At 38.1% G+C, this 22,136-nt stretch overlaps 1 protein-coding gene across 1 annotated transcript; it reads right to left on the bottom strand.

The window, feature by feature from the left end:
- Positions 1–3,463: 3,463 nt before the first annotated feature.
- LOC120103983 (GBF-interacting protein 1-like) lies at positions 3,464–21,028 on the bottom strand. The gene is made up of 8 exons (XM_039120894.1): positions 20,990–21,028; positions 20,251–20,383; positions 18,704–19,302; positions 14,248–14,647; positions 12,914–13,220; positions 11,224–11,388; positions 10,164–10,664; positions 3,464–4,400 (listed from the first exon to the last, which is right to left on the bottom strand). The coding sequence occupies exons 3-8, from the start codon at positions 19,266–19,268 to the stop codon at positions 4,104–4,106; spliced, it is 2,235 nt and encodes a 744-aa protein (XP_038976822.1). The 5' UTR covers positions 19,269–19,302; positions 20,251–20,383; positions 20,990–21,028; the 3' UTR covers positions 3,464–4,103.
- Positions 21,029–22,136: the final 1,108 nt, after the last annotated feature.

Raw genomic sequence — 22,136 nt, 5'->3', positions numbered from 1 at the left:
AACTGATCAAAGTTATAAGCTGCTTGTGTCTGAATCAAGTAATCCTCACTGTTGCCTGCCAGTGGTGAAACCTACAATCAGTAATTTCATCTATGTTATATAAAATTCGGATGTTACTTTTTAGTTACATGAAGCATTTTGTACATGAGGATGGAAGGCTACCTATCTTCTATTTAATTAGAGCCAAGAACAATAAAATTCATACATGTATTATAACGGTCAAAATTAAGGTTCACAATATCTTTCTAATGAGACATCTGAGATGGATGAGGTAATGGTGGTGCTGCGAGCGGTGAAGCCTCATGGATAGCCTCGAGAGATGGCTGCCACATCCCTGCCATTCGCACCCTCCTCCTCCTTGGTCGAACCCTCGGAGCCGCTGCGGGCCTTCCATTGACGCTCGCATCCACCTTCTTCCTTTCAGGCCAAGCAAATGAGAACCCAAGGAGTTTGAAGGCCGCGGCCGGAGCAGTCGTCGACTTGCCCGACGTGTTGCTCTCATTCTTCCCCTCGGATGAGTCGCCGCGGAGCCCGTGGGCTGCAGGCCGCCGGATTCGCCGCTGGAGCTTTTGGATGGTGCGGCGGGGCACGACATAGACCTTCTCGCCAGGGATCAAGATTTCCCCTGGCTGAACAAGGGAATCCCATGGCCTGCGGAACACGTCGGGTCGTGCAAGGACGGCCCGTGGATACTTCCCCATGATGCCGGCCGCCGGGATGGCCATGTAGTAGCACTCGACGTGCCCGCCGGCGTGGACAATCCTCAGCGGCCTCGAGGGGTTGGGGTGGTGAGGGTGCTCCTCCGGTGGTGCCGGCGGGGCCGGGACGGCAGAAGCAGCCGGCGCCGGCTTCCTTAGGGAGCATAATTTAATTGTGGTAGACCCAAAGAGCTTGGAGAGCATGGTGGGGTGGCGGTTGTGGCAGTTATGGCGGTTGGTGGGGAACCGGGAGGGCTTGCAAGGAGATTGTGGAAAGGAAGGGTTCCCATTTATGTTTGAAAGAGGGCGGGAACAACAAGGCCAGGTTGCCGGGCTTCTCTCTGGTCATGGCATCTTTCTATTATATTTCATTTTCTTTGAGGCTCATACGGTCAGAGTTTTCGTAAGATGAAATCTATGGGAGAACAGAGGCCGGACCTACGGCACGCTGTGGTTTTGTTGGGCTTTCTTTATTGTGAGAGGATCGTGGCTGTCCCGCATCTTTCTAGAGGGATGGTGATGCCTTTGGGATGGCATTTTTTTATTTTTTGAATGGACTATGAACTCCAGGTTTTGAGAAAAATTCGGCTACAGTTATTGAATGGGCTTAGCGGTTTGTTTGCGGTGTGGACGAGTGTTACTTTTTAATTTGAGATATCCGAACTATGGTATGTGATGGGGTGGTCTTCCAAACTAAGTATGTCTATATAAAGACCAATAGAGCTGCAGACTAAGTAACCTTATACGTGGCCAACCACTTCGAAAATACTATTTAGGTTGAAAAGAATGAGCCGCCTAATGTACTCCGAAATATGCTATATTTTGACTTTTTTGAATATTTCCGTACTAGAATTATCATCCAATTTTTTTTAAAAAAAATAGAGCATCACCATAGTGATAAATAAATGAATGAAACAATAATAAAATGGCCTGCATGAGTCCGTCAAGGAGGCTAATGTTTATTTTGGCAATCTAAAAGAGTTAAATTACAAAGCCGGCTTCAAATAGACGAGATGATAATTATTAGTCCAAAGTACGGTGATATGTTCCTTTCTTTGGATCAATGAGATTGTTCAACCGTGCCGCATAAAACAATTCATTAAGTATACAATCACATATGTGAAGTAAAATCATAAACAATTTGGACAACGAGAAGCACCAGCTTTAACTCCGCGTATCCAATGGCAATAACACGGACGAACGCACCTTCAGGTATATTCTTGTCTTAGAAGTAAATGCTCAGTAATGTTTTAAGTATTTGTCATTTTCTCAGAATTATATCAACATTCGTCAAACTACACGGCATGATGCTTAATTGGAAAAGATGTAGCCCATCGGAGAATTGATTGCACCTTGAGTTACAGGGACAACGAGAAGCATTAATTAGATGACCATCAAAGAATCAACATAAGATGGGATAAAGCGAGATTTTGCAGGCTGGGTGTAGGAGAGAGTTTTAATTCTAACTAGTCTGCTTTCTTCTTTTACCATGCCTACCTTTTATTCATTCTAGATACGTGAGTACAGAGTTCACAATGTCCTAATAACAACAGATGTTCCAGCTACTAAGTTACTAATCGTACTAATAAACTTAAAAAAGCCTGTAGTTAATCATACACCGTGTAGCCAACATTTCCTATTTATCTCGCCACCAGAGATCGATGTCCTTCAATAGTTTAATAAATGTGGCTAAATGAAGCCAGCGGGGTAAAAATTTTTCAGGTCTTAGGATGCCATTTGGACATTTTTCTAGTGGGCTTTCAGGAAGAAGCACAGCAACATCTGCTATCATGGACTACATGAAACGAAAAGCCCAGATTTGTGATGAAATTTATACTGCTAAGCTTGGAAGGATCAAGTATGTCGACAAAAACGATAGGATTCAAGATAATGAAAGAGAGAAGGATGTATAAATTAAATGCTTGATGCAGTGATCCAAGTATATCTCCTTGAAAGGAAGACTCCAAGACCATCCAAAGAGCAGAAATTTTATACTGCTTGGTTGCGCTTTTTGCATAGATAATCATAGCAACTATGTGAGGAAGCAAGGGGAGCAAGCCTAATTCCACTCCCATCCAACAAGACTCACCAAAACTATCTTGAAAATAAATAAAAAAAAACAAAACAAAACAATTACTGCAAAACCATACATTTTAGGCACTCTCAAAAGAGCCTTCCATTCTGCATCCTCTAGGCACAAAATAGAGTTCCACGATCTTTTCTTGTATTGTGGATCTGCTTCGAATGCAATTTAAATAAAAAAAAATATAAAAAAAAAATTATAACACAAATTACAGTTCTTGGTTTTGGGATCAAATTTACAAATAAAGGAGGATAAAAGGAGAGCTGATAAACACCCCTAATCTCTCATCCTCAGATCTTCAACCGTCTCCAAACCATCAAAGAAACAGGAGAGCCTTCCCATATGTCAAGCTATGCATGTAGAGAATTTTCCACATAATGTGGACGTTAAAGAAGATGATTGTACTTACTGTTTAAGAGTATAACATGATATGTCAATGTCTTAGCAAGGCATTATAAATTATAATTTTAGGGATACTTACCTGTTGTTTTCTTATAGGCCATGCTATTTACTCAATGTTGAAGAAATAAACATTAATCAAAAATTAAAAATAAATAAAACAAAAAAAATATTCAATAAACTAGATTCAAGTTATGATCACTCCAGAAGAAGATTAAGATATCTTAAAAACAAATGCTTTAATGATTAGCACAGAGTCATCCATGATTATTGGAGCCAGAAGAAAGCATTTACAGGTGCAGTTCTCCATGTTCCACAAAGCCAAATGTCTCTTTTAAATCAGTAAATAAGAAACAAATGGACTGTTCTGCTGTTTCTATTACACCAAATACAACAGTTGTAATACATTTTCTCACTATCAAAATTTACTTTACAGGTAAGTTGGAGGAAAGAACGAAAATCCACCAACTTAATTTCTTACCTTCCAAAGTTTCTATGATGCCTCGAGAAAAGCATAGAAAGGGGAAACTATGAGGAAAGGGGGAAAAAGGAGACAAAAAAAAAAACTTTTCACCACCCAGAGTAACTATAAGCTAGAAAAATGAAAGGCAAAATAATCAAGGAAAAGAGCGCCAGCAAGCAGAAACAGGGACCTGCACGTACCTCCACTCCACTGATTAAATTCGGTCAATTATCAATCACAGGTGAACTTCATCAGCTTCATGCGGTCTAAAACCCACAAAATTTCCGTCTCAAAAGTTCCTGGCCAACCTTTATATATATACACTTCCTCAGCAGGATGTTTCATGCTGCAAATGTTCTAATGATTTTATGCTCAAATCAATAGTAGCCTTTATCATTCCCAAGAAAATGTCAAATATCCTGCATCACTGGCTACTGCAAATGAAAATTTTCTTTAGCCCTCAATGATTATTGACCCAATTGACTGGCGCACATTGTGGCTGCTGATATATGCCTGCAGGAAGGCCGGCTACTTCAATGGCTCCAGATATGGCCTGAGACTGCTGGAGAAATGGCTGAATAGAACTAGCAGCTACTGTCGGGGTGGGGTGGTAGATTCCAGTGAAGGAGCCATGGCCAGCCTGTGTTGGTGTAAACGTCACATGCTGTCCCTGAGGAGAGAGATTGTAGAAAGAACCAACCTGCAGACTAGATACATCCCTACCGGGTGCAGGAATCCACACAGTTGGACCTTCACTCTGGGCACAATAGAAATTCAGATACAACTGAGCACATGCAGGACAAGAATAACATAACACATGAAGTTCACAAAATTCTCTAAATAAACTTTTTAAATAACACATAATCAAATAAACCATGCCTAATCAAAATCTAATAACATTTTAAAGGAGGACTGATCCCAAGTAAGCTTCTTGTCAAGCCGAAATGGAATATCTACATCAAGGACACATCATGTTATGTTCCCCTAAACAGAAGGCAAGACAAAAAAATGGGACAGAAAGAGTCTGCAATCATATTACTTCTCAACTACTCAACTAACTTGTCCAAGGAAAGCTGTTTCGTAAGCAACAAGACATGAGTCTCCAAAGAAAAATATTCTAACAGAAGTCAAAAGAATCATGGCTTCAAAAATATAAAATAGATAAATATACTGATACATGGGTAATTGAGTGGCGTCTAATATGCTAAGACTTGCATTTGCAAGTTGTGACATGGACGTCATTTCTCATATACAGTGGCATCCACATAAGCATTTGTTATCACGAGTACTTAATCGGTGATTTTTGTGAGTTAATGATGCAACACTAGATCCTTTTTTTTTATCAAGCAACACTAGAACATACTGGTAAATTGCTGACAAGCTGTTTTTATACAGGGCACATCTAATTAGAGTATCATATTAAGATAACCTGCAATTCGCAGCATTTAGGATCTGCAGAGCAACCTCTGCATGTTGTCTGCTAATTTAATAAAACCAAAAGACATAAAATGTACACAGAATCATATAAATACATATGAAAGCCTCCTCATAGAATAGTCCTGGAAACAAGCTACTTATACTGGTACATATGTTGGCACAGTACCATACTATTACACAGTATGCCTCTTGTTGACAGCACAGAAAAATAGTGGTGAAGTACCAAGTATCAGTATCTGCACACGGGATATACTAGTACCAGTACCTTATTGGTATTACCTAAGGTACGTGGAACCGACGTAACGGTGAGGAACGGTACCGGTTCGGTACCGGTTCGATACTAATTGGACCGGTACCGAACCGGCCAACCAAAAAAGAAAAACAAAACCGCGATGCACGCGCGCGTCCACGTTTTAGCCACAAAGTGGCATTAAATGCCCACGCAGAGCCATGTGGGCTCGCTACCCCACACGGGCGGGCTGCCCCGCACGCGGATGCTCTTTTTTTTTCTTCCCTTCTTCCTCCTTTCCGAACTCTTTTCCTCTCCTTTCTTCCCCTCTCTCCTCCTCTCTTCTCCTCTCTTTCCCCCCTTCTCCCGCGAGCAAGACAGGTGAGCCTCGTCGGCCCGAGGGAGAAGGTCGGCCCGAGGCTCGGTATGACAGGTAGGCTTCTCTTCTTCTTCTCCTCCTCTTTCTCTTCTTCTTCCTCTTCGTCCTCTTCTTCCTTTTCTTTCTTCCTCTTCTTTCCCAGTGCCGGTACCGGCCTTGTACCGGTTCAAACCGGACCGATCGCACCGGTACCAGGTTGTACCGGTGGGAACCGCACCGGTTCACACCGGTACGGGCAAGGTGGGGTCGGAACCGAATTCTACGGTTGTACCGTACCAGTGCTGGCCGGTACCAGTACAGTACAGGCTGAACCGATCGATTTCGACCGGTTCAGTAAATCCTGGTATTATCTGATATGGCTGGTGGTAATCGTTACTTAAACCTTCACTTGGAATTAACCACTTCGGGAACAAGAAAACTGAAATCTGGACCTTACAAGCAAAAACTCAACCAACCCTAGAATTGGCCCATTTGCCGACTAATGAACTAGCTGAATTAGCTTTTTTATCTCAAGAAATCTGGAGGACAGATTACTGTTCCTATAGAGACATAACTAGATCATAGTCAAGCCCCCATAACGGCATAACTGCCTATATCAACTGCAGTTTCATGTGTGCCACCTACTCGCTGACTATAATATCAATCACTTAATCCACAATAACTTGACCACCATCAGGAATCAAGTATCCCTTGATACACTCCTTAGATCAAAAAGAAAATTCAAAAAAAAAAACACTTTAAGCATAAATTTTCACATTTATCTGAGAGGCTTTTTTAATATAGTATAACATGCTAACCTAAAAAAGAACAATATTGTACTATGAATTGTGCTCAAAATTTCAGGTAAGCTAATCCAGTGAAGAATTCAATGACTTATCAATCAATGAACATTCAATAAACAATCACCAAAGTAGCATTACTTATAACTAGGTTCAAAGTACAATTTTATACAAGGAATGTAGAATTTAAGCCATTAATCTTCGAAAAGACACCAAAAGTCAAACTTGTTCTTTAGAAAGTGAGTTGACAGACAACAATCAATCGCCATCACAATCCTTATGAAGTCATGCCACATGGGTGGATACGCGGGCCACTTGAGCTTACATAGGTGTCTGGCAGGTCATTATGTTGCCCAACCCCCATGCAAAGCGGTCACCAGATCACATTTGCACGTGGGGATGAATATGCAGCCGCTGGACTGCAATTTGAATACTGATTCTCAATTATTGAATTTTCATTAAAATTTTGCACCCTGATAATGGAGGTGGATAATTTATGATAGCATCTCAGCACATAATTTTCAGTTATTTTTGCAATTTAGCTGCAAAAGAATCTTATGAACATGAAGAGGGGCAGTCTCTGTACAAAAGCAGCTTGTCTATGCCTTCTACTGAAATCAGCCTTCAGAACAGGGTTCAAGGACAAAGGACCCAAAGAGAGAAACTTCACCTGAGTTAGGTTTGGCAAAGAACTAACTAGTCACTCAATAACTACAACCATATCTTGCAAATTAATCAAGTTAGAAAGTGTTTATTGGAAAGGAAAAAAATGTCAAGACAGCATAATTTTGTTGACATGTATCTGCCAAAAGAACGGGGAAAATGATATAACTTTACCGCAATGGGCCTTCAACCAAATTCGATTACAAATCCCCAACCAATATTTGACATGAATAACATTTGCCGTGCACTAATGACCAATTTTGCAAGTTAGTTGCAAACGATGTATATAAAATTTATGAAATGGTAATAAAGTGAATGTTAATCAGGATCCAACAGAAATTAAAGGATCAGAAAACAAAAGCGTGTCAAACAAGTTTAGTGGTTTTGAATGAAATATTATTGCAAAGCATAACACGGAAGAAGAAAACCCCGAACTATATCTGGTAGAGCAGTGACAAAAAAATAAGAAAATTGAGGAAATAATTCTTCAAGAAGCACCTTGAGACATGTCGTACCCCTGACAAGAGCCTCTATCCAGCCCCAAAATTGGCGGACTTTAAACCCATTCTCAAACATATTGTTCTACTAAAGAGAGCCTCTTCTTTAATTGACAATGCCTTCTTTTTCAGTAATGCCAAGGCTAGCTGATAGAAAGATAGGTTTTTCTTCTTCGCCAAACAACTAAATTCTAGATCCAATCTTTCTCTATATCTCTTGACCATGCACCTCCTTCAAAATCTTGTGGCTGGCCCCCTCAAACTTGGCACTTTTGGGGGGTAAATTCATATATCTGCTTCTCCAACACCTGCCCCTCTCAATCCAAACTCCCTTCCCAACCACCTGCTTGATCTACTTGATAGCATCCCTGAGAAACCTCTCAGACATGCCTTCCCCTCCCTTTTTTTGGTAAGATAATATTTGGACTCCTATTACATTTGGCACAATGGAAATCTACATGCCTCACTTACAAGGGAACAAATTTTTAACGATCCTTTATGAACTATAATTCCTTTATACACCATTTTAGGAAAAGATATGATAAACCGAAACATACAAGAAATATGCAACAGTAGTGCTTTAACTTCAAGAGTACACAAGTGGAAGGAAAAGGAATAACAAGACAGTGAAGGTTATGCTATGACAAAAGAAGCTACAATTCTGATTTGGAGAGATAAGCTCCTATTTCTAAATTTGAAACTCAAAAATCTTTCTTCCCTCCTCCCCGTGTGCACACATTTTGGTTACATGTTTTGGATGCAAAAATTGTCATAAATTTGTAATCTTATTTCTAGGTACATAAGTAAAATATCGATTCAATCTTATATAGTAATTGCTTAGCTTGCTAAGTTCAAGCTCTGGTTAAGTTGTTAAGTAGTCTAATTTACTATTCACCACTACCACCGTGATGAAATATATGCTTGTTAGGCTAGATAGCTTCTCTTTTGATTTTAAATGCTCTTAGTAGTATCAACATGCTAAAGAGCTATAGTTTACAATAATCGACAGATTTGCACATTTGACTACTGCACTATCGGATTTCATTTTCTTTATCAAAGTGTAAATCTTCCCCAGCACTAAAACAGAATGACAGTACTCATATCTAGACAATAAACAAGATATCAGGGTATACCTCCCAAACCCATGAAAAAACATAGTCCTGCCTCTGGACTGACAGTTGCACACTAACACCTGGACATATCCTCACAATCAAGCATCACTCCCACCACATCTTCATAACTCCATTATATTTAAAATCATTTAATGTTGATGTCTCTAAGATAGTGTCACCTCTCAGATCTTCGGAGAGATCTACGTCCTAGCTTCACACCCAAATCTGCACCAGCACATGTTTGCAATTCAGGCAACTACGCTGAAGTGTTTCAATCTTCTTTTCCCTTTCCAATTCTCTCTAGCTATTATCATTATAATTAAAGCAAAAAAAGAACCACCTAAGTCAATAGGTGCGCACCTTGATGATTGCATCAAATTTGAGTATGGAGGATAACATGAATCTATGAATTGATATTAAATGTTACCAAGTTAGTGCTTCCCTTTGACTTCCTATATCTTATTTAATAAATAATTTCCATTTTTGGAATATAGCTATCTTTTAGATACTCATTATATTCACTGTTTTTATATTATTAGTTTTTAGGCTAACTTGGCCTCTAGGCATTTTGCCTAGGCACTTACCTAGTGCCAAGGCACTAAGCAGACCCCAGGCCACCCCTAAGCCATCTTAGCCTTTTAAAATATTGCTGGTGATCAACAAAACCCTACTCTTGGAACTTCTTATCTAAAATTCCTTGAAAATACCCAAATCTAAATGGACCATACTAGAAATTTAGTATTGAAATCTTCTAAAAAGATGGCTTCTGTAGCTACCATACAACAAAACCTTTAGTCAATATCCCAGACATATTCATGTCCAAGTTTCAAATAGCAGTTTCTTTCAGGCTCAGATGAAAATGTCATATCATGTTCAAAGATTATTGTTTCATAATTCGAGCCTCAAATTTAAAACCACTTCAGGTTTCACATAATGCGCTAGAAGTGACTATTGACAAGTTCGAGGTTTATCGACATTCTGGAATACAAAGCACTATATGGAATACATGAGGTTGAGTAACTAGTACAGGCATGCAACATTATGTCATTTAAGAGAAATAAAATGTAAATAATTGCATAATCAACACGTAAACATATTTTAATCCTAAGCAATAAATATGCCAGAAAGTTTCTAATTTATCCATGGAAAGCAGCAGCCAAATGTCATCTGTAACATACTTCATGGAACATAAAAAGCATGGGGTAGCAGAGAAATGTATAAAGTATAAACTATTAACTATGGTTGAAATGGTCGTCTAAAAGTGTTGGTGTTAATAAACAAGGACACTGTCTGAGATTCTTGTACACAAAGTTCTCTCTTGTTTTCTTTATTCATTAAGTCCTTAGCCTAATATAAAGTTTTCAGTCATTTGATAGACTGAAACAGCAGAACTCATAATTTAAGTTGAAAGTGGAAGAAAGCACCTGTTGACCATCAATGTAGGCATTATTTTCTTTAAACTGAGTAGTACCATCCTCGTTGCTAGTTGAATTTCCAGAGGTCATAGCAGGAGTGGGACTATAACTGGCTGGACTTGAACTGGGTATGCTGAAGCCAGTTGGCATTCCAGTATGGGTTGGATTAGCGTTGTTAGTTGGAGGCTTGTATTGAGAGAGTGGATACTTGACAGGATTTGCAGCAGCTGCAGCTGCTGGAGGCAGATACATACTTCCAGTGGGAAGTTGCTGGGGGAATGCGGCATTGCTTAAAAAATGGTGAAGAGTTGGGGGTGGAACATAGAATGGTGAGAAATACTGATTATATGGAAAGTAGTTAGGAGGATAATGAGATAAGTGTACACCAGCAGGCTGCCGAAAGACAGGGACTGGTTGTTGGTTGATGGCAAGAGAGCTCGGAACAACTCCAGCAGCTTGGGTTACAAGAAGGGTTGGCCCTGTTGATGATAGAACAGAAGAATTCCCACTCTGGAATGGGAGGGAGAAAAACATATGAGCATCAGTAAGCTAATGATTTTAACACAAGGATGCAAAGAAGAAAAAAGGTAAAATTTCAATTAGAAGCCGCAGAGATATTTGTAGAAATGTCACTGGCATGCAATTTAAGAATCAGAGACTTTCAGTTAGAATTAACAAAAATAATGTATTACCAATTTGTGCAAGCTGCCATCAGAAAAATCTAGTTGTAATTTGTTTTCACTTCGTTGAAAGATGTAAACAAGAAAGAGATGACAAACTTCATAAATTTTCTCAGCTACTCAAATACCATAAGTTTAAATATTATGATTACATGACTTAGTGGATGCGAACATTTGTCAAGACCTTTGGAAATCAACAAGAGATATAATTTTAAAATATCCAAGTATATATAAGAAAATCTGTTCAGGGATATAAAAACCTTGAGCTCAATTACAAATAACATGGGGAAGCTTGCTTAGTTAGGTGATAATTAAAGACAGGAAAATGTGAGGGCACTTGCCGGTTCTTATGTATTTAAAAAATGATAAAGAATGCTTGTAACTCATACCTCCTGCTGAGACTGGCCAGTCTGAGGATGTAAGATTGCAATGCTTCCATTGAATTTGGAAGCAGCACCAGGTGGAAGAAATGGAGAGAAGCGACCATCACCATCAGCAGCAGGTCGATAAATTTGTTTATAGTAGCTTGTAGATGGATCAAAATGTTGTTGCACCTGAATAAATGAACATCATATATTTAAATTTGATTGTATTAATCAATTACAGAAACTGGACCACAAGCAACAGCAAAAAATGAATTCATAGTATCAAGTAACAAACATCCTCATCCACTCCCCACCTACCTGGATTAACAATAAATGGAAAAACATAGTCAATATTACAAACATAATGAAGCTGACAGAGAGATCAGTAACTGAATGCACTAGGAAAGAAGAGATTAGTGAAATATAAAATATAAATTGATAGAAAAGCAGCTCTATGACTAAATTAAGTCCAGGCACATCACCCATATTAAATGACCAGGGTTTTACAATGAACACCCAATGTGCAGGATGGATAGTTTGGCTGTATGGCTTGGGCCTCTTACATGGAACAAAGTTATCATCCTGACACAGTGAAAGTTCTATGTGGCCTTCAGATCGGCTGCTGACATTGTCCCCAAGACATCTTACCATCCTATGCATGTCATGGTCACTATTAAAATGGCTTGACATCATACAAGGTTAAGATTTCAAAGGCAAAGCAGGCAGCAAATACATAGCCAGAATAGAACTTTCAATGTGCATTCTGAAGGTAGCAGAGTCCTCCAAAGGAGGGCATATCTTAACATTGATGGAGCACTGAAAGGACCTAAGGTGGTAGCACAGATGGAACGGGGCTTTGTTTCCACCGGAGTGGTTCAGGTTCGAAACGCGCGGGCGTCGATTAAATTTGGGGACCGGATGCCCCAAGCCTGGATGCTTTTGGTGGGAGTGCTACTGGTCCGCTGGTACCAAGGTGGCGCTGGGATGACGTACTCACACGTGGGTGAAAAACCCAGTAGGGAAAACCCACGGGTCGGAAAGGGTACGCAGAAACTTGCGGCCTACATCGAACATTCCCTGGTGGAAGGGGGGCCCAGTGGGGACTGCTACGCGAGTGAGGTTTCCTCCCCCCGCCCCCCATCCTATCATGTACCAAAAAAAAAAAGGACCTAAGGAGGGAATTTATCTCTCAAGACAGCGACCGAACAATTGACTATGTTAATTTTTCTTAGGGAAAAGTTAAGATTTCAGGTTAACAAAGAAAAGGACCAAAATGTGCAATTTAAGTGATAAATCACTTTTGTAGGCTAAAGAAATTAACTCACAAGATAAACATCAATCCATTAATTCATCAGATTCGCATTACGCAGGTTAATGTATCTAGAAAAGACAAAGTTAGACGAATTTCAATTAGTTCTGCATCAACTTAAGATTTTAAACCTTAATCTCTTTGGACAATGGAATTATATATAGTAGATATAAAGTTGCAGCTGAAAAAAAATTTAAAAAAAGGGGTCACAGAGCACAAGGTTTGACCAGATTCAGAAGCTTTTCCAGTTGAGGATATGGAGTTCAAATTTTGAATAGTTTTGTTGCTTGTTTCATATGACTCACAAGAAGTTAGCATTCAGAGCAGATATTCATCTGACATTAAGAGAGCTAATAGCATCAAAAGTTGTAGCAGATAAAATACATGACGAGGTCAAAGACTTACAATGAAGCCTGAGAGATGAGAGGCTTCACGTGACTGAGGTTCAGCACCTTCAAGGGTTGTACATTGGCTACCCAGTACTGGTGGTATCAGTCCAAAATTTGAATAAGTTGATGCAGTATGAACCACCGAGTATTGAGCACCTTCTGGGGCTAAAGTGGCTTCTGGTTTTGGTTGATCATTTTCTGGTGCTGCAAGGATGTTGGAGGAAATTTCTGGCTCCTTGGTTGATGTATTTTCTGCAATCTGTGCTGGTGGCTGCGGATGATCTGGATAATCTGCTTCTTGAGTAGTAGACACATTGTGAAAGCTGCACTCGATACAAACTACCAAATTACTGAGCAGAACCACATTCCATTAACAACAAAAATGAACAAAGATATATTTCTCAGAGGAGGGGAAAGGTGAACAAATGTATTAAGGGGTTTCTGGGGTTTGGGAGAAGGAGCATTCCTGTTCTTTAGTCCATTGCCTATAGGCCTATTTCTTTCAAAAAAAACATATTTATAACATTAACATGTTCTGCTCAGATGACAAGCCGCTGCCATAATCCAGTTAGTACATTAAATTAATGCTCCCTATAAATAGCATTTAGTGAAATGCTCTATTATCCAGGACTGGAATATCTCCATATCAGCAGAATAATGACAACAACTCATTATGAACCATAAATTTGCAATGATATTTTTTCAGAAAATCATGAGCAAAGTGATTGAAATAAGCATCCAAAGTGAAATGCAGTGTTCATTAAAGAATAAAATGTTAAAATAAAACTAGCAAGAAAAGGACACTTAAAAAAAAAGCATCACTTAGATATATAAATTTGAAAGATGATAGATACCATAAACATGCTCTCATAGGTAACTTACACAAACATTAATGGGTTTGCAACTTCAATCTTTTAGTATGATGGAGTTTTTTAAGAGAAAGAAAAAAAATAAACCTTTTAGGATCTAAATGGTCTCAAATTAAAATGGAAAAGGAATGAATTATGTAAAAACTTTGTCCATTTAAAGCCAAATGCATAACTAAAATAAAAAAATGAATAAAGTTAAGTCAATAATTTAAGAATATCCAACATCTCAAAACTTTCTGATGGAAAAAAGTTAAAGACACAAATAAAGTTAGATAAATATTTATTAACAAGAACAGGCAATCACCAGAACTTGATTCACACAATTATTTCAATAATTATATGTTATTTTCATTATGATTTAAACCATCTACTTCCTGCATGTAAAGACATTCTAGTCATTAAGCAACATTCTCACAGTCAAGTGCACGTGAAAGCATGACCATAGTCGAAATGAAGGAGAATTGCAATTGATGTGTCTTACATTGGAGAAGGCTCTTCAACATTTTCTGTAACCCCCTGAGATGACTCAGGCAACAGCATCAAGTTCTTGTCACTATCAGGATCATTTGCAAACCTCATGGTCAGCCCAAAATTAGCATCAAAACTTCCAAAGCTCAGACCAGTGATTTGAGATTCTGGAACCTGAAGATGATTTGGAATGATAACATGTGTTTCTGAAAACTGCAGCTCGTCTAGCTTGTTCTGCAGCTCGTCTAGCTTGTTCTGCAGCTTCGAAATAGTGTTCTTGCAAGAGATAGAACTTGATGAAGGAGCAATGGTTCCTGCAGAGATGGGTTGAACTTCAGAAGTGCTCCATACACCAGAGGCCTGAGCAGAATTCACGCTTGTTGGTTTCGGTTTCCACTCCTTAGCAGGACCAACTGCTGAATGAAAATTGTGTAACCAACTCAGACTAGGCAGGAGAAGATAAAGGGAGCGTTCTTAAACAGATTATATTAAACTAATATATAAACAAAGAGATGACAGGTTGCTGAAAACTAAGAAACCAAGTAGGAGAAGGGCAGAAAACAATGAGACTAAATAGATGCATTTATTAAATCTGTGTAGAATTAGTTCATTCAGATGATCTGGATAGAACTTACATGATTACACATGATCAAGTTCGCCATCTCGGTACCGAACCTCGTACCGGTGCCACACTAGCACGGTATCAGAACGGTACGATACAGAATATTTTTGGCGTACCAATATTTGGTACGCCACCCGTACCGAGTACCAATACCAAATTGGAATGGTACAGTGTGCCCTATACTGTCCGGTTCGGGCATGCATATGATCGTGCAAAGGAATGGTCCTTTAATGAGAACAAAAGATCAACAGATCAACTATAGCATCTCGTCTATCAGCCAATGCTATATGAAATGTGGCAGCACAACCTATAAAAAAGTTGGTTTGAGCAGTTGTTTGCCTGAAAGTGGATAGAGTAGTGAAGATGCAAGAAAAATATCATCTAGCACTAACCAAAAAAAAAGGGGTGGCCTAGTGCACGAAGCTCCCACTATTGCAAGATTGAGGAGAGTTATGCAGCCTTACCCCTATATGCGGAGAGGTTAATTCCATGTTTCGAACCCGTGACCTGCAAGTCATAATGAAGCAACCTTACGGTGCACCAAGGCTCACCCTAATCATCCAGCAATAGCCACTAGAAACTAAATCTTACAAAACGAATTTTTAAAGTTTTGCAATTTCATCTAAATTTAATTTGTTGATAAAGATTTTTGCATCCTTCAAGTTGCATACTTACAATTTTACAATTAATAAACTATCAACCTGAAAGGCTCCTCTTACATTCTGTTCAAACATCAACTCAGAAAGTGAAACTCAAATTTGTCAGTTAACAGTTAGTACTACATTTCTGGTGGAAATAAGTAGCTTTTAAGTGACACCAAGGTCTATCAATGCATGTCCATATGTCCATGGCATCTCAAGGCTATTACATAAAGGGTTAATCATACAAAAGGCATTGGTGTGAAATTGCCATCCTGCATCAGTTTTGAAGGCAATCTTATAATTGGCTGATTAAAATCACTACTGACATACAAATCTGATTGTCTAATGATTAAGGTCCAAGTCTGAGATAAGCATCCACATTGCGACACTTCTGCTAATCATACAAACCCAAAACACTAAAATTCATGTCCACGAAGTAACAAGATAATGAAAATACGAAAACCTAGAAGTACCATATAGTCGGCTTCTTAAGAGAGAACATCCTACACATGCCCCATACTCCAAATCATAACTTAATTATTTGAGAACCATGTTTTACAATGCAGAGAAAGATCTTTAGAAGGGTAGGTAAGAAGTTGAAAGCTATTCCTATCACAAGTAACCATAAAACTAGAAAGTGAATATTTGTTGGTAGCCGAAAGAGGGCATATAAAGCTTGCAGCTTGAGTGTTAAGATTCAAGTTAACCTTCAAAGAAAAACAAAGCAGATGACATTATCAAATTACATTCAGTGAAACAAGAGATCGATAAAAACAAATATTAAAACAGAAGGTAAATCCAAAAATAGATAAAGAACTAACTCTACTTAGCTGGAAAAAAGAGACAAATCAAGGTACGCCGTCTTGGTACCGAGCCCTATACCAGTGCCACGCTATCACTGTGTCAGTACAGTACGGTACGGAGCCAGTTCGGCGTATCGAGGGCTGGTACACCCTCTATACCATGTACTGATACCGAACCGATATGGTAGGGTACGCCCTGAACCACCCAATTCGGTATGGTACGCCCTGTACCGTCCAATTCGGTACGGTGCGACATACCCTAAGACAAATAAATTAGTTTAACTGAGGAACTTACTGAACAGATTTAATAATGAGAAGATTATGGTTGCAATGAAAACTTGGAAGAAAAAAGTCAAAAGAAAAAAAAGAATTTCCCTATTACTCTCCATCCAAATTTTTATTTTAAGGAAGATTGGAAGAGGTGGTCACTATTTTTCAATAATTCTTGAGTTGACACCTTCAATTAAATCAAGGATTTTCAACCGTTTAGTCTTCTCAGAAGTACTCATCTCCTTCTTTGTAGTTTTAGTCACAAAACTTATGATGGACGAGACTTTGGCTTGAAAATGTTTTGCTATAGAAACTAACCAGTTAAAACCAGTTAGTGAGTGCACTTGGCATTTGCTATGAAGTTTCCCAAAATGCAAGTCAGTGAGTGCACTAGCCATTTGAGTATTGTGTACCAATCTCCATCGATAAATTGGACATTTCTAAAGCATATGATTGCATGGTTCTAATTTTTAGCTGAAACTCCAAAATTGCCATCACCATAATGCTAGTCAGTTTTTGACTTTGTCCCGAACTGACTTACAGGGCCAATATTTTGTACATACGAGCACTTTGTGCTATTTTTTCATCATTTATTCATTTCTTTGAATTTAAAGAAGCAATTTTATAGTGGTTGAACACTAAAGTTTATGAGTATTTACTTTGGGAAGATCTGGAAGAATTAAAATATTGCCTTGGAAAGAATATCAGAGGGCAAGGAACTTTTTTTTGCGACATATTTTTCACTTATCCTAGCTTGTCTCATACAGGTATATTTTTTTACATCTGTTAATCATTGCTTTAAAAGTTAGGTATACCGTATAGCCGGTTTTTAAAGGATACAACCTATAGAGAGTTATCAATAATTTGGCTAATGTATGAGTTTGAATGACTACAATAGGCAAAAATTTGAAGGGGACATGATGTCTCAATCTTGACCCGACCAAATGTTTGAACACTGCTTAACTCAATCTGCTTCTTGTCTCATAGAACAGCAAGCTAAAAGTTTCTCTAATATAAGTGTCATCTGCTTGGTTTTATCTGAAATTCATTTGAGTCAGCTGTCTTCTTTATTTCCATTGGTGGTTTCCCAATATTCTGTCAATGTAGGGAAACTAGAAGCTAGTTGTTTATCCTTTCTTTGTTTAGGTATTTGATTCCTTACAACCTCATTAAGTCGAGTCCAATTTCCAAAAAGAAAGTAACCATGCTTGAACTAGCTTTTGGTGCTTGAAACTAATAATACAGGTATTCAAAGTAAGGTGCACATATTAAGGATTCAGTGGCTATTCCTGCTATGTTGTCCAACTAGTGAATACGGATGTTGAAAATGCAATGAGCCTGTCAAGTGGGGTTCATGTATATTGTCAAAAAGGATAGTCCATCTTCTTCAAGTACTACTGTACAATCTCAGATGTTTCCAGACCTTTTCTGAGTTGTCCATTATAAAAGCTAATGTATGTGCACATAAACACACATACATGCATATATAGATGTGTATCCGTGTGTGAAAACCCTGGACTCCAGCAGGCCAGCCCATAATATCTTTACATTTTATTCCTATATTCCAGATACTTCAATGTAGAGCTATAATCACACGGCCTTGCATTTCCTGATTAAAGCATGTGCAAGGCACATAAAGACACTAGTATTCATAAAGTGTGAGGGGGAAGATAATAGAAACTGAAGATGGCAAGGACAACACATCCAAGATTTTTAATTTAATACCATTTATAGCTTGCACACATACTCCCTTTAAATGGATATGGATTAACTGCCTCCTCTGTATATCCAAACTTTCATGCAAACCATTATAAACACACAATACTTTCTCCTCCACATCTCAAAAATAAAAGATAAGATGTAGGAACTAAGAGAAATCATTCAAGCAGATTGATAGATCAATGTTGCTTAAGTTAAAATGGCCAAAACTCCAAGTGAACCTTCAACTCTGGTATCACACCCTCTCCTATTGGTTTTGTTAATGTACTATATATACCTAGATAGGGCTTGAAAAGATCTTTCAAGGAAAATCAACATCAAACTTCTCAGTACAGTTTGCTCTGCTGTTAGACTAGATAAGAACGATTTGTGGAAGCAGTTCTGGAGGAGCAAAAAAGGCATTGGATATTGTACCTTTCTGAGGACCACTTAGTGGCTGTGATCTGCTGCTGTAATTAGAAGATGGCCTACTGCTCACAGAGACAGTGGTAGAAGAGGAAGATCCATCTTGTGATGAAATTTGGATCACGTCAGGTCCATTAGATTTGCTTTGCGTCCTTCCTTGTTCGTGAGAATTGCCCAATTCTGAAGAATTCTTTCCATTTATAGATGACAACTCAGAACTAGCAACATCACGAGATGCATCTCTGTTGATGTTTGTCTCCCCAGGTGTTGGTTGACTCCCAACTTCACATCCGATGGCACCAATAACACCTGGAATGCGTGCATCATGAGATGGCACCAGCACAGGGCCTGAGGCTGATGCATATACTCTTGATACAGTTGATGTTGTTCTAGATGATAAAAACTGATCAGAATTAGGTATAGACTGGCCAAATGCAGAAACACTTTTTATGTCGCCAGGTGGCAGTGTCACCATCTTATTTATTTCAGTGGTAGAACGTTCCTCTACTGAGGTGTTAACACTGACACCAGAATTTTGGCATGTAGCTCCCTGTCCCAAAATCAGGTGTTCCATCCTGGTGGAACCATCATCCAGGCCAGCTACAGAGCTGAGAAAATAATCTATGATAAATCTCAAACACACAAGATAAAGAGAGCACTTCGAACTTAGAAACCATGAAGGAAATAAAGATGAAAAAAAAATGGAATAATCAAATATTATCTTCTAAGATATTATACTTATAAATTATTAAAAAATCCCACAACACATCATGAGCACCAAAGAAATCAGTACCAAAGCGTGCAGCATGTTTAGGCAATCAAACTGAATAAACCATGCATGATCTTAGAAAAAGCAGCTGAGAAAACCATAAATTCTTTAAAAATGAAGACAAAGAATAACATCGAACACAAAAAGACTAACTTTGGTGCATTATCAATCAATGCTAAAGTGTAGATCCACTAACATATGAGTAATAACAGAATTATGAATACATCTTTTTGATTAAATTACATAATCAAAACCAAATTAATAGTGCCAGACTTAATTGCTATTATTGTATCAAAAGAAATAGCTAAAACCTGCCAAGCAATATCAACCCTAGATGGGTGGACGTGTCAACTACTATGCTTTATCTTTAACTGTCAAAGTACTTCCTGGATGTTCATCAGCACAAAATTAAGATTATAATGATGCCCCTGCAGTTTGCAGGGTGTTGCAGGAATATGGGAACCATGAAAACCAGTGAGTAAAACAAACCACACAAGAAGCTATAACTACTGCAACACTGTCATAGCATCTTGGCATGCCATACAATAAAATAGTTTCACCAATAGAATGAATTTAAATATCAACAAATTAGTTATGTCAGCAGCTTGTGGAATTCAACAAATTACACTGATATTAGAAACTGATCATGTATGCATGCGCGCACAAAAATTCTTGCCTAAAAATGGACATTGAACTGCAAGCAGACGACAGAATGACAAAACCTATTGTGCAGGCTGCAAAAGAAGATTACTTTGAGATGCATGCAAAACAACTGAGAGACACATACCTTGATATAGTGGTAGCAGACTTATTTTCTGTGTCATGAGTGGTAGGTGAAGATGAAGATGTGATGCTCTTATCTGTGCCTTGAATGACACCATTTTCCTTTCCAACACCAACATTATTTCCACCTCCAACATCTAACAAGAGATAATCAGTAAGCATGATATGTAATTATTAAAAAACAAAAATTAATATAAGTAGCATACCATACTGTTAGGTGTGTGTCTTCGAAAAAGGATAATTAAACTTTGGGATAATAATGTTACCCAAGCTATATATTTTCATTCTTTCTAGAGATACTGAAGCAAATTTTCAAGTATTTAACAGAAATATGAAAGGTAAAAGTGCAATAGAATGGTCAATTTAGAGGGCCAAAAATAATGCATTTGATCTACACAAGGTGTACAAAGTATATATTTTAAACAACTGGAAAAACGAGAAGCATATATGCATAAGTATGAAGATGTAGCACTCATGCATGGTAAATGTAGAAATATACTAAGGATCATTGAAAGAACTCACATTAGTTGGAGATTTCAAAAGAAGAAGAATCAGAGGCATCCATGCATTGACAAATTCAAACAACTTTATGTCCCAGTAAATATTAAGTAAACATGGAAGTTCAAATAATAACAACAATATAACTGCTGAGTATCATGGTAGTACCATAGTCCATAGCCTATGTACCTTAACAACCATAGTGCACAGCTAAATGATTACCTTGTAACTAAACAAGTACCTACCATGAGCAATATAGTGAGAATAATTTCCCCTACCACCCCTACCCCTTGCCCTTGCAACCCTGGCCTCCACCTAGAATCAGAAGGCTCCCTGTTCTGCACAAAGTTCAAAAGCAATTATTTAAAAATTTTCATCCAAATCAGCAAACTGCAAGCATGACACATTTACGAATGTAATTTCTTCTACTGTATGGTTTTCTTACAATGTAAGAGATCACCAACTACTCAGATTTGATCTGCTAGTTAGTAAATGACATAGTAGCTCATTGGTAAACTCATTGACAAAGTTGGTTGAGTCTAAGAAGGAAAAGTATAAACTTACATAGATAAAATTAATTCAATATAGATTTTACAATTATCAAAGATAGTGATAAACAACACAGAAATGCTGATAGATATAAAGTATTTTAGACATAAAATATCAAAATTTTGATGTCCTTTGCATCACTAAAAATACTACAGAATTGTAATCCAGAAAATGCATCAAGAAATGCACCTATTAGAAACCAGTGTCAAGAATCAAGACAATAAAAAAATTTCTGTTGAATCTAATTTATTGATAAATATATGTTATAAACAAATAGGTCATCTGAGGATAAAAGGGGGTTAGATCACTCAATCAAAACCAATTTACTAGACTATTTATCATTTAGTGCAAATATGTGGTTGGATATGTGCACCAAAAAAGAAATGCTGCACAAATGTTCATTGGCAAACAATAAATTTGTTCAAGGATATGGTGTGCCTTCTGAAATGCAGGTCAATGCATAGATGTACCCGAAAATGGCACTGATGTTTAAGTAAACTTTTACCCTATAATATTGTCTGGACCAGCCACAGAAGACTCAATATATTCGAGCAAACAAGTCTCTTCTGAAATGGCAATAGTCGAGCTTCAAAGTTGTTGAGAAGCTCTGATTGCGTAACAAAATTTTGAATCATGAGCAGTCAAAACTATAAAAGAAATAGTCAAGAAGTAGGTTTGGTAATCAGCAGGTCTGCAGCCATAGTTAACCAAATCAACCAGATGAATATGAGGTTGACTATGAAATTGCATGCAAGCTGATCATAATAATATAACACATTTCATGAATTATGTCTAAAGCAATAGAAATCAAATTTTAGCAGATCCTCACCAGTGTTAAGGCTT

The sequence above is a fragment of the Phoenix dactylifera genome, unplaced genomic scaffold (genome assembly GCF_009389715.1).
Source record: "Phoenix dactylifera cultivar Barhee BC4 unplaced genomic scaffold, palm_55x_up_171113_PBpolish2nd_filt_p 000902F, whole genome shotgun sequence".
In the NCBI taxonomy this organism is placed as follows: domain Eukaryota; kingdom Viridiplantae; phylum Streptophyta; class Magnoliopsida; order Arecales; family Arecaceae; genus Phoenix; species Phoenix dactylifera.
Note: the sequence above shows the minus strand (reverse complement) of the source record. Positions and strands in the feature narration are given on the sequence as shown.